This window comes from Amblyomma americanum, chromosome 10, assembly GCF_052857255.1.
Source record: "Amblyomma americanum isolate KBUSLIRL-KWMA chromosome 10, ASM5285725v1, whole genome shotgun sequence".
NCBI classification, from domain to species: Eukaryota; Metazoa; Arthropoda; class Arachnida; order Ixodida; family Ixodidae; genus Amblyomma; species Amblyomma americanum.
In genome coordinates, this window is record NC_135506.1 from 58,413,406 (window position 1) to 58,426,724 (window position 13,319).

A 13,319-nucleotide genomic window follows, 5' to 3' on the forward strand; every position below is an offset into this window, starting at 1 on the left:
GTTCATTTTGGTCGGAAGGGGTCGAACACGGAGGGCGCTTCTCCATAGTTCGGGCACTCATGCCCTTTCCGCACTGTGATAGCAGTGTTGTATATATAGCCGATCCAGAAGGCGACGACCGGACACATTGTGGACAAGACGGGTGTATTGAATAGTGGGGCGCGCCTCGCGCAGCTCCCAATAGTGTTCCCCTCCCTCCAATGCATGCAGCTTCGCATTGGAGGTAGATATCGGGAGGCCGAACGCCCTCTTGATCATCTTGCGGACAGTAACCTCCAAGATGTCTACATCATGCTTGCGCAAGTGCAAGTATGGAGTCGTATAAAGAATTCGACTCGCCACAAAAGCATGAGAGAGTCGCATCGCATCCTTATTTCTGAGGCCCCCACGTTGTTGTAAAACATTACGGGGCTTGGCGAGGGTTGTGTCAGGCTGGCGATTTTTGTGAATAAAGAGTCCGAAGACCCTGATCTCAGTGACTTCGTGTATGAGTCCACTAGCCAGAGAGAGATTAGTGCCTTGCATCTCGGCGAGGGGCGGAGATGCACTAAGTCTGATTTTTTAGGACAGCAATGTAGACCACAGTACGCAGCATAGCGATCCACTAAGCCGGCCGCTGTTTACAGGCAGTCCTCCAGTTGACCGATGTAGCCATCGGCTTCCCAAATGGTGATGTCGGCGGCATACAGCGCATGCTGTACACCTTCGACACCCACCAGTTGGGCAGGGAGATGGAGCATTGCGAGATTATTGAGTAGTGAGGGCAGTGTTGTCGGTGAGAGAGAGCTCGACCAAGATACCCTCAGCGGGCGGCCGGGGAAACAAAATAAACTGAAAAACGAGCGGGCGCGGTTGGCGAAGTAGCCGCCGCACCGCATTATGCGAGTTGGGCGGAGGGCGAGAAAACCCGCCGTCGAGAAAACCCAGCTGTGTTCGCCGCCTAGCGACTATCCCATCAGTGGCGTAGCCAGACCAGGAACGACGGGCGACGAAGACCAGGCGGGAGCGCTCTCAAGTTGCCGAACTTCCTTCTAGGGCGAGGTACTTGCCATAGGAGGGCCGCGCTGCAAAAAAGAGCGTAGGAAGTGACAGAGCGAATAAGTCGCCGCTGCACTGCCCAACCGCCGGCTAGCGCCGAAATTTAAATTGGGCCATTGCCTAGTTTAGCCAGTTTCTTAGACCGAATATCATTTTTTTGGGAAAATGTGGGATGAAATTTCGGTGTGAAGACTGCTGTCAAATGTGCAAAAAGCCGTGGGTGTTTCTCGAAGTATTCCAAAGTAAACTTTTTGCCGGCCACCGCCTGATTCCTTCACCTCATTGGGCTATATTACCAGGCGTGATAAATAATAATTGGTCTCGGACACAACTAATCAGTGACAACATCATGCCTGCTTTGATTATAAAGAGAGGGGATCCCTTTATCCATTAATACACTAGTCTTGACATCAGAGTTAAAATTTGTTTTAGCCCCGAACATTAGGGAGAAAGTAAAGAGAAGCAACAAAGCAGCAGTGGTTCCCACTAGCCACAAAACACGCGCAATCTCTTTACGTTCACGCCGTGGCATCTAAAGCAAACACAAATAGCCCCGTCTGGCTGTTTTCTTGCATCGCATCGCATTGCCCGTCAGGAACATTGCGAACATTTATCGCTATCGTGTGGTGGTTTCTCGATAATCTATCTGACAAGCGCAGGGCACCTGGGGTGGTATAAGAGGCTGTTTATGGTTTATGGGGATTTAACGTCCCAAAGGGACTCAGGCTATGAGGGATGCCGTAGTGAATAGCTCCGAAAATTTCAACCATCTGAGGTTCTTTAACGTGCACTGTCATCTCACAGCACACGGGCCTCTAGAATTTCCCCTCCATCGAAATTCGACAACCACGGCCGGGATCGAATCAGCGTCTTTCGGGTCAGCAACCGAGCGCCATAACCACTGAGCCACCGCGGCGGCTAGATTTAAGAGGCGTATAAATACAATCTCCGGAAATAAAAAAAAAAGACTTGTTATGGATTTGAGGTCTGGCCAAGACCTCAAATCCACGCCTAAAGCTGCGTCAAGCACGTCTATCAGCATTATACAATCGTAAGATCACGAGAAAGAGCTACATGACAACCTGCAACCAATCAGTAGCTTGAAGCTTAAGTGATATTATTGCGAGTCGTTTGAAGAAACTGCCAGGTTGTTGAACGTCTATGAGGGACTACATATTAGTTCGGCACAATAGTTAGAGTTATTCAAAAAACAAGTAACGCCCCTTTCCGACAGGAACATAAAGAAAACGCTATCGACTGTGTTGTTCATGTGAGAAACGAACGGGAAGCGAAACGTTTCCGAGTAAGATAAAGGTTTATTCTCGTGCTAAGCAGCGGCGCCGAAATCGTAGTTATCATCGCACATCTCACTGGCTTCGTCAAAAGCACTTGATAAGCTTGGGTTGCTGCATCTTCCCATCGACTACGGTTGGTGTGAAGTGATGTCGCTGATCTTCTTTCTCGTGAATGTTGGTAAGTCGCTGAAATCAAGCCGTGCATCGATGACTGCAAGTAGGCACAAGTTCTCGAGTGTCGGGGCCAAGTGCAATATGTGCAGATTCGCCAGCCATTCGGTCTCCTCTCCGTTTTCCTGGTTGAGTACCGGACCATAGCCACCAAAGACAAACACTCTTTCACCAGTAGTAGAGCAGCCGGGGAAGCACCTCGCCGACGGGCCTAAGCCACATAGCCTCACTTCGGACCAACACGACGTCTCGGGTTCGTACTTGTGCATGTCTGCAAAGTAAGTACCCTGCTGTACACTGTAACCTCCAAAAATGTACAGCTCTTCTTTATACACGAAGGCTGCATGCCCTTTCCGACCCACGGGAGGAGTGCCTTGTACGCGTGGGCGCACCCAGGTCGAGGTGGCCGTTTCCAGGTAGTACAATGAGTTGTCGCAGACACAACCATCGAGATAAGGGTTTGCATGAACACCACCCCATACATATATGCGGGTCCCAATCGCAGACGCGGTGTGGTAGATACGCCGAGCCGGAGCCTGTCCACTGGTTGAGACACGATGCCATTCCATTGTGTCTAAGTCAAGGAACCGCATGTCTAACCAGTGGTTCGAGAGCCCAAGGATATACTTGCGGTTACCTACCATGCATGCTGCGTTGCCGTAAAGCGATGTAGGCAGCTCACCGAGCACCTGTGGACGGCTCCATGTCAAGGTGTTGGTGTCGAAGCGGTAAAGGACGTTGCTCAGCGCCGAGATGCATCGGCCGCCCCACAGGTACGCGCAGTGGCCGTAAGCTGCAACGGTGTAGCTGGAAATGTCAGTCGGCTCGACGTCGGGGAGTTGAGTTTGGACTGTATGCCAGCGGCATGATGCGGTGTCGAAGATGAACACGTCGACGGAGTTCTGTAAGTTGTGATTCCTGGTCGCGAGGGAGCTATGGAACGAGTAGAGCTTGCCGTTGATGGCGACAACCCTTTGAGTAACACGCTTTGGAACACCGTGCAGCCGCACTGTCCACATCTTATCTTACACAGGCGGGCAAAACGCTCAGAAACGAGGATCGGTCGCTGTAGCGATGGTGGCGGTGTCACGAGGCGTCTTTCTTAAGCAGCAAGACCATGGTAGGTGTCCGCGGTGCCTGCGGACGCATTGCTCGAATGGTGACTATGCGTGTAAGATACGTGAATATCTTTGATATTCTGCGGTGCGCAAATGATTGAAAGTTCGAATAAGCAAACATATGGCTGCTATCACCAAGAAAAAGAACGCAAAATACCGTCATGAAGTGCGCAGAAGAGGACAGAAAACCATTCAGCCATTACCCGTGCTTTGCTGAGCGAAGTACTTTTTGATGCTGCGAACTACATTCCAGTTGAAGCTGCTTTAATGTGATTGCGTCGCAGGACCCGGACACGCAACTTCGCTGTGTGGACCGGGGTGCCAGTGCCATGGCCCTACGTGGCCTGGACACATGCGCGTAATGTGAGGGCTGTGCGGTGGCCCTGAGACCTTGCACGGTCCAAACTCGCTTGCTTAATAAAGTTTTTCCATCCCTCCATCCATCCGCCGATCGGAATGCCATTGATAGGGACTGAATTTAGGCAACCTTAAAAAAATGGATGCAGTTTAGCTCAGCTAAGCGTGGTTATGCACATGAAAGGTTTTGTTGTGCTTGGTTGTGCTGTGGTTTAATGCAGGTTAGGCTCATAAACATGTACACATATTTGACATTGTTTAGCATCGTTTTTAGCGCGACAGCGTTAAGGAGCGCGTGTCTCAGAAAAGTCGGTGTCGTCGGCTTCGGCGTGTTTGGCCGTGAGCGAGAAATGGCGCATCTCGGTGGACACCTGAACCGCGCCGTAAGAGAAGAGATTTTAACGCGATAGCATTAAGGACTGCTTGATAGATCGATTGATTGAAGATTGATTGATTTTTTGATTAATGGACTTATTGGTTGATTGATTGATGGATTGACTGATTTACTGACTGATTCTTCAATTGATTGATCGATTGGTTGTCGATCGATCGATCGATTGCTTGTTTGATTAATCGATCGATCGATCGATTGATTGACTGATCGATCGATATTTCCTTCCCTTACAGCGCGGTCCGGGTGTCAAGCAAGAAATGTGAGACAGACGTCATTTCCTTTCCTTAAAAGCAATTGTTCATTTCAATTTCCTTCCCTTACTCCGTGGTTGGGTTGTCCGGCGTGTTATGCGAGACAGGGGGGACGCCACCTTGGATCCGAGCCGTACGGACGCGTCTGGCATGAGCTCCCGAGTTTTGTGCTCCTGTTGGCGGAAATTCGACACTGGGCGGATAGAAGACCTACTCACAAGATCAGCGAAAGTGAGTTTCACCTAACCGATACAGTTTTTGGGGACCAACCCGGGATTTTTGGACACTTTTCAACCGCTACAAGCACGGGAACGCGTGGGGAGGAGCTAAGCCTGACCAGGAGTACGGCACCTAAGGGGCTGCCTGCGGCGCACTGATAGGCCTAACGGCCGCCGCCCGCATGGCGAACCATGGCTACGCCGTTATGGGCGAAGATATCAGCCCAGAAGAATATAACAATCAAGCTTTGTGGACGCGAATGCTAGACCACCAAAGATGAGCCCACCAGAAGCATAAGACGCCGGGAAACGCAGCCCACCAGAAGCATACGACGTCGGAAAACGCTACGAACATCGACTGCGACGCGGACGCGGCTGGCTCAGTAGCTAAGCTGAACATCCGCACTGCGAGGGCGAACCTTTTCAAGAGAAAGATACCACTACCGCGACTACCTAGCGATGACTACAAAGTAGTTTTCAGACCAAGAGGGAGCCCAGACCTCAGCCAAGCCTCATCCTAGAGCATTGTCGGAGCAGTCACCAAAGGCACTGGATGCAAGCAATTGACCGCGGCCCTCAAGCAGCACGCGATCCGGATAAACACGGTGAATATTTTTTTCACTATAAGCACACCAGATAGTGAAAGAGTCAATGAATATGTAAAGCTGCTATACCTCAAGTTGGATGATGAGAGCCATCACCTCAGGGCATACATACCCACTGCCGAAAATGCAGTTAAAGGCATCGTATACAATAACCTGGCGGATGAATGGCACGGCGAAATTGTTAAAGACGTTATAGAAGCGAATCAAACGCTCCCGATAGCAGACGCAAGGAGCTGGGGCACACCAACTCGATGATCATCACTTTCTCTGATTTGGAGCACCCTCCAAGACAAATTAGGTACAGAAACGTCATCTGTATGTGCTACAAATTCAAGACCAAAGTAGAAGCTTGCTTCAACTGTACAACACCTGGGCATCGAGCGGATGTGTGCGTCTAGCCAATGACTAACTTGTGCGCTAGGTGTGGACTAGACCACCCCAAAAAAGAGTCCCCAGACTGTGCCCCTAAGTGCATCATTTTTGGTGGAGACCACTTACCGGGAACCAAAAAGTGCAAGCTGCGCTTTGAAAGGCCGTGCAAAGCAAATCACCGCACCTCAAAGACAACAAAGTGAGGAAGAAAACCCGCAAATAAAGGACAGCGGTCGACCACCGCGCGGGTGGGAATCGAAAAGCTCAGATTAGCGAGCATTGAGGAACAGGACCAGGGGATCCGACCAGGACAACAGCCGGGGCCGGGACAGGAGTCGCTCGGAATCCTCCCCGCCGTTGAGCCGGGATGAAAATAAACAACCAAACAGGTGAGCTGGGAACAGCAGTCTCCATTGCAAATGGAGAAGGAAGAATTAAAGGCTCAGATAGCACAACTAAAGAAGGAGGTATTGGAACTTAAGCTAGGGCAGGCCCAGAGTAAGCACGATGAAACCCCTAAATCTAAACCACCCCAGCCGAAGTTACAAGACAAGGCTCAAACCGTAACCACGCCCACAACTCATACCCTTACTGCACCTAAGACCCTTGGCGTGGAAAGTAATACACCAATGGAGGGAGCGTCAGCGAGCTGCTCGAGAGCCAGTTCACCGGTTAGGCAACCTCAGTCGAAAAAGCGGTCTAATGAGGGTCAAGACCACGAGGACCAGTTCAGCTCACTTAGGAGAACTCTCGTAGAAATAGACAGCAGGAACACCAAGAGAAATGTGCGGATAGAGGACGGAATAAACTGAATAATGCAGTAGTTGCAGAAGGAACAAAGCAAAAAAATAATCAACCTAATAGAAAGGATGAGTAAAGTCGAGGCAACGGTGGCAGACCATCAGATCCGACTACATGAAATCTAGCAATAAATTAAGATAACAAAGCCTTAGACACAAAGGGCCGAGGTAACCATACCCATAGCTCCAGCCCAGGAAGAGCAAAATGGCTAACGAGAAAAAGGAAACTGCAGGGGATACCCGTCGAAAAAGGGAGAACCTGCAGCTTCATATCCAAAACCTGGAGGAAGGAAATCTGCCGGACGTGATTGCCTTACAAGACACGCAACCAATTACTAAATTAAGAAGAGACTACAAGGCACTCCAAAAGAAAAATACGGCGATACTTGTGCAAAGACACCTTACGGCTATAGAACATGACATAGGCTCGTAGACGTAGATTGCTTCCTAGTGGAGCTAATACCATCGCAAAGGAGCAAAACCAGTCTTTTTGTACTGAATGTGTATAGAACACCCAGAGAAAAGCATCCCCCGGTAGTGCAAGCAATTAAAAAGGCGCTTAGTGTGAGCGGTAGACAGCCACTTATAGTGGTTGGCGACCTAACGCCTCGCACACTGCGTGGGGATGCAAAATAGACCAACCAAGAGGTGTAGGGATCTGGAACTGCATTCAGGACGAAGACCTAACGCTCCTAAATGATCCAATGAAGCCGACCCGGATTGGGAACAGCGTCCAGCGAAACACCAGCCCAGACCTGACCATGCGTAAAAATGTGGGGGACGGAAAGTGGCAAAACATCCAAAACAGCTTAGGCAGCGACCATTTTATTATTGAAACCAGGCTACCGATTAGACATATAAGAGACATTCCGAACTTGCAGGCGAAAATAACTAATTGGGACAAATTTAGGCGGATTAGAACCCAACGGGAAGAGGAAGGAACCCCTAAAGATATTAGCATTTGGTTGGGACAGCTCGAAAGGGACGTTGCTGCAGCAACAGAATCTGTGCCGATAGAGAGAGAACACCAAGCGCTAGACAGTAGAATATTACACATGTGGCAGGCAAGGGCTTCTTTGATGCCAAGGTGGCTAAAGCAAAAGCACAACCGGAAACTGAAGTTAAAAATCAACCAGTTGGATCTTAGCATAAAAAAGCACTCGCAAGACCTAATTAGGCAAGAGTGGAATCAATTTTGCGATGAGATGAGTGGTAAATTAGGCAATAAAAACACGTGGCAACTGCAGAGGCACCTGTTAGACCCAGAAAGCAGCAAGGCGTAAAGCAGGAAGGGTATAAAAAGACTAATACACCAGGCAGGTTTAACAGACGAAGCTTTATTAAATGAACTCGAACGTATCTATATTTGCGACACCAATTCGGCACCGCATCAGAAATACAACGGTACTCCAAATTCGGATATGGACGAGAACATCTCGGAGGCGGAAGTAAGAGCAGCATTTCACCAGTTACGCAGCGCTTCGGCGCCGGGAGCAGGTAACGCAATCAACAAAACGCTACGAAACCTAGATGACGGGTCTGTAGATCTCACAGCCTTCATCAATCAATGTTGGCTACCGGGAGAAATCCCGGATACTTGGAAGCACGCAAAGATAATAATGATACCCAAACCTGCCAAGGTACTCGACTTAAAAAACCGAAGACCGATTTCTCTCACATCGTGTGTCGGAAAGCTTTTGGAACACGTAGTACTAAACAGAATTCAGCATCACATGGACAAGGGGGACCTATACCCGGATTCTATGCTGGGCTTTAGGCCTTCCTTGTCAACACAGGACGTCATGCTGCAGCTGGCTGAGGAGGTGATTAACCCAAGAAGAAGTAGAGACACCAGAGCAATACTAGCACTAGATTTAATCAAGATTTTTGACAATGTCAAGCACGAAGCTATTCTAGAGGCGCTGGGTCGCTGGGGGTAGGGAAGAACACCTACTATTATATCTCAGCGTTTCTTCAAAACAGAACGGCTGAGATACATAATAACACACCCAAAAGTGAAACCATTAAATTAGGAAGCAAAGGGACCCACAAGGATCAGCTTTGTCTCCCTTCCTATTTAACATAACTCTCATAAATCTGACTAAAGAACTTGACAAAGTGCCTAACCTGTCCCACGCACTCTATGCCGATGACATCACGCTATGGGCCACCAAGGGAAGTGATGCCGAGCTGGAGGAAACCCTTCAAAGAGGCGCGGACACAGTGCTCAGAGAAGCCGAGCGGGTTGTACTTACCTGTTCTCCGTCTAAATCGGAACTTCTAACAATAAGGTACCCCATAATTAAAGTACACCCACCCATTGAGATACTTCTGGGGCAAAACAAAATTCTGGAGGTAAAGGAACTTAAAATACTTGGACTCTACATTCAGAGTAATGGTAAAACGCCACAGCCATCAAGAAAATGGCCTCTTATAAAAAAGCTTCAGCATTACGGTGTCAGGGGTATAGCTGGTACTCTCCTCATGAGTTATTTAACTTCACGTGAGCAGTATACTGTCATCAATGGTGAATGTTCAGAGACAAACACTCTGTTGTATGGTGTACCACAAGGGTCCATCCTAGGGCCAGTCTTATTTCTCATCTATATTAATGATATTGTAAATATACCGGGTGCCTCGAATTTGGTTTTATATGCGGACGACACCAATGTGTTCTTTTCGGGTAGGGATTTAGATGCGCTGTTCAGAAAGGCGAACAATTGGATGTTGGGCTTAACCTCATGGCTGGGAAGTAACCGGCTCGCATTAAACATAAATAAAACAAAGTATGTACTCTTTCGTTCCAAAGGTACAGAAATGTATACAATTCCGTGTTTAAAATTTAATGGCCTGGACATACAACAGTCTTCTACTACCAGATTTCTAGGTGTGACATTCCACGAAAATCTCTTATGGAATGCTCACATCCACACACTTAGAACTGATCTCTCTCGTGCCTTAGGCATCTTAAACAGACTGAGGTGTTACCTGCCAGCTTCTATCAAACGACTAGTGTACTACTCCCTTATACATTCACGTTTTAGCTATTGTTCTCTTGTGTGGCAAACCACAACGAAAACAAATTTAGATTCCTTACTATCAATACAAAAAAGAGCAATACGCGCTATCAGTAACTTAGAGCTGTCCTCTAGTTGTGCGCCCTACTATAGATCGCATAGAATACTCCAAATGCCTCAGTTCTACAAATACAGACTAAGCCTGGAAGTTTACCGCCAATACCGGTTGGATAAATCTACCTTTGAAACAAAATACCAAGAAAAAAGAAGTGTGTACGATTTAAGAAAAAGCATCATAGTCAAGCCCCGAGCTCGAACAAACTATGGACATCAAAGATTAAGCTGTCAGATAGCAGATTTATTAAACAACTATCCTGTCATTCACGACCTATTAACTGAAAATCTTTCATTAAGCAGGTTTAAGAAAACACTCAAGGGATTATTCTTAACGGAAGACTAGTGTGTTATGTTTTCATGTTTTTCTTCTTGTTTTCAATTTTATGTTCCATGTGCTTCAAGTTCGATAGTTTACATGTATTTTATGTTTGGAAGTGTTTTGTTAACATGTATTGCTAGCAGAAGTTGCTGCACTTATTCTTGCACTCTGTTTCCTGTACATATTCTTGCACTGTAAAAAAAAATATATATATATATATAATAAGGGGGTTGGGGGATACAGTTTCATCTAAGACATTTCTCTGCATGTAAACTCTGTTGAAACTCTGCATGAGTGTCAAACCGCTGCTTGCCACAGGGTGGCGTGACCTCGTCAGGCACTTTTCCGCCTTTTGTCACGTCCCCCAAGACAATAGTCTTGTATTATTGTCTTGAATAAAAAAATGATTGATTGATTGATTGAATTTAGCAGGTTAATTAGAAGAATCACCATTAAACACAAAGTAATGAGAGAGGCAGACACCAGGAGACTGAAACAGAAAATTAACACCCTGATTAGACAGGAATACAAAATCGCGCTATGCCTATTCACAACTATGCCTACGGATAAGTTGTTGAGGTTAGTAATACACAACACCATAGAGAAACTCAGGCTCACAAAATTTCCCAGTTGGAAAGACTCGCTAACTCTAAAACCGGCAGAACAATCATAAGAAAACTCAAAATTGGCTATGTCACCGAAAAATCCGTGAAGCATCGAATACTTAAGAATATTTACGCGATGCTTTAAGTTAAGCCTCTTCCAAAAAATATGAACCCCACGACACATGAAGCTAGAAGACTGGCTAGAGCTAAACCTCTCCATAAATATTACGGTGGTCAAAGGAAGCTAACCTACGTGGATGCGGCAAAGCATGAGGAGAGGAAGGGCCACGTGATAGCCGCTGTAAACCAGGACGACGAAACAACAGCAGCTGCCACTGTGCTCACAAACAACAACGGGGAAGCAGAAGAGGCAGCAGTCGCGCTGGCGATAACTAACACACAATGTAGTCATAATGAGTGACTCGAAAAGTGCTGTAAAAAACTTTGCACAAGAAAAAATACACAAAATTGCACACGAAATCTAATACAGGGCAAAATATATTCAAATTCGCCAGATTAAATTGATCTGGTTCCCCGCACACTCCTTTCATCCAGGGAATGAAATGGCTCATGAAAAAGCTCCAAGTCTCATTAACCGGGCCATGAGCTCTCATCCCTGGGAGATGGCTGAAGAGCGCGTGACTACACACCAGGAGATTACAAACTATTACAAAGAACAGAGATTAATATACCCGACCCCGCATAAATCACTAAATAAACAGAAACAGGTTGTTTGGAGGCAACTTCAAACAGGCACATTCCTTAGTCCACACAGAAGAGCCCTAATGTACCCCGGTAACTTTCCCAGTGCCCCATGTGTAAGGATCCAAAAGAGAACCTTGCACATATGATGTACGGATGCCCAGGCTTAAGCCTAGGCCAGAATGGAATATTAGCAACAAAGAACAGTGGGAGGCTGCGGTAACCAGCTCGGAACCTAAAGTTCAGGGGCTGGTCGCAGATTGGGCCCTGGAGGGCTACATAGCGACCTACAACAGATCAGTAGCTTGAAGCTTAAGTGATATTACTGCGAGTCGTTTGAAGAAACCGTCACATTGTTGAACCATCTAAAGTTTATAAGGGACTACATATTAGTTTGGCACATTAGTTAGAGTTATTCAAAAAACAAGAAACACCCCTTTGCGACATGAACATGAAGAAAACGCTATCGACTGTGTTGTTCATGTGAAAATCGATCGGGAAGCAAAACGTTTCGGAGTAGGACAAAGGTTTATTCTCGTGCCTAGCAGCCACGCCGAAAACTTATCATCGCAGCACTTCATTGGTTTCGTCAAAAGCACTTCATCGGCTTCAATTGCAGCATCTTCGCATCGACTACGGTTGGTGTGAAGTGATGTCGCTGATCTTCTTTCTCATAAATGTTGGTAAGTCGCTGACATCAAGCCGTGCATCGATGACTGCAAGTAGGCACAAGTTCTCGAGTGTCGGGGCCAAGTGCAATACGTGCAGATTCGCCAGCCATTCGGTCTCCTCTCCGTTTTCCTGGTTGAGTACCGGACCATAGCCACCAAAGGCAAACACTCTTTCACCAGTAGTAGAGCAGCCGGGGAAGCACCTCGCCGACGGGCCTGAGCCAAATGGCCTCACTTCGGTCCAGCACGAAGTCTCGGGTTCGTACTTGTGCATGTCTGCAAAGTAAGTTCCCTGCTGTACACTGCGTCCTCCGAAAACGCACAGCTCTTCTTTGTATGCGAAGGCTGCATGCCCTTTCCGACCCACGGGGGCAGTACCTTGTACGCGTGGGCGCACCCAGGTCGAGGTGGCCGTTTCCAGGTAGTACAACGAGTTGTCGCAGACACGACCACCGAGAGAATGGTTTTCCTGAATCTGGACACCACCCCAAACATATATGCGGGTTCCAATGGCAGATGCAGTGAAAAAGAAACAAGCCGGAGCCTGTCCACTGGTTGGGACACGATGCCATTCCATTGTGTCTAAGTCAAGGAACCACATGTCTAACCTGCGGTTCCAGGTCCCAACGATATGCATGCGGTTACCTACTGCGCATGCTGCTTTGCCGTAAAGCGATGGAGGCTGCTCACCGAACACCTGCGGACGGCTCCATGTCAAGGTGTTGGTGTCGAAGCGGTAGACGTGGCTCCGCGCCGAGATGCATCGGCCGCCCCACAGGTACGCGCAGTGGCCGTAAGCTGTAACGGTGTGGCTGGAAATGTCAGTCGGCTCGCCGTCGGGGAGTTGCGTCTGCACTGTATGCCACCGGTATGATGCGGTGTCGAATATGAACACGTCGACGCGGTTCTGTAAGTTGTGATTCCTGGTCGCGAGGGAGCTATGGAACGAGTAGAGCTTGCCGTTGATGGTGACAACCCTTTGGGTATCGCGCTTCGGAACGCCGTGCAGCCGCACTGTCCACATCTTATCCCACACACGCAGACAACACACTCAGAAACAAGGATCGGTCGTTCTAGCGATGGTGGTGGCGTCACGCGGTGTCTTTCTGAAGCAGCTAAACCTGATTGTTCCTGACTTTAGCCTTACAGACTAGGCAATGCGTGCGCAGTGCATGAAAGTGGGTTGTGCATAGAACGCAGGTGAACTTTGATGCGTTCGGCAGAACGCTGGTTGTGTTCGATGCAACGCCCGCCGTGGAGAGCTCTGGC

The 13,319-nt window shown here is 48.0% G+C and overlaps 2 protein-coding genes across 2 annotated transcripts; both read right to left on the minus strand.

The window, feature by feature from the left end:
* Positions 1-2,461: 2,461 nt before the first annotated feature.
* Positions 2,462-3,523, minus strand: LOC144108333 (kelch domain-containing protein 3-like). Its single transcript, XM_077641592.1, has one exon. It carries the CDS (start codon positions 3,521-3,523, stop codon positions 2,462-2,464), a length of 1,062 nt encoding a protein of 353 aa, XP_077497718.1.
* Positions 3,524-12,012: 8,489 nt separating this feature from the next.
* Positions 12,013-13,074, minus strand: LOC144108334 (kelch domain-containing protein 3-like). Its single transcript, XM_077641593.1, has one exon. It carries the CDS (start codon positions 13,072-13,074, stop codon positions 12,013-12,015), a length of 1,062 nt encoding a protein of 353 aa, XP_077497719.1.
* Positions 13,075-13,319: the final 245 nt, after the last annotated feature.

Coding starts and splice junctions, on each gene's coding strand:
- LOC144108334 (XM_077641593.1), bottom strand. CDS start 13,074: ATGTGGACAGTGCGGCTGCACGGCGTTCCGAAGCGCGATACCCAAAGG.
- LOC144108333 (XM_077641592.1), bottom strand. CDS start 3,523: ATGTGGACAGTGCGGCTGCACGGTGTTCCAAAGCGTGTTACTCAAAGG.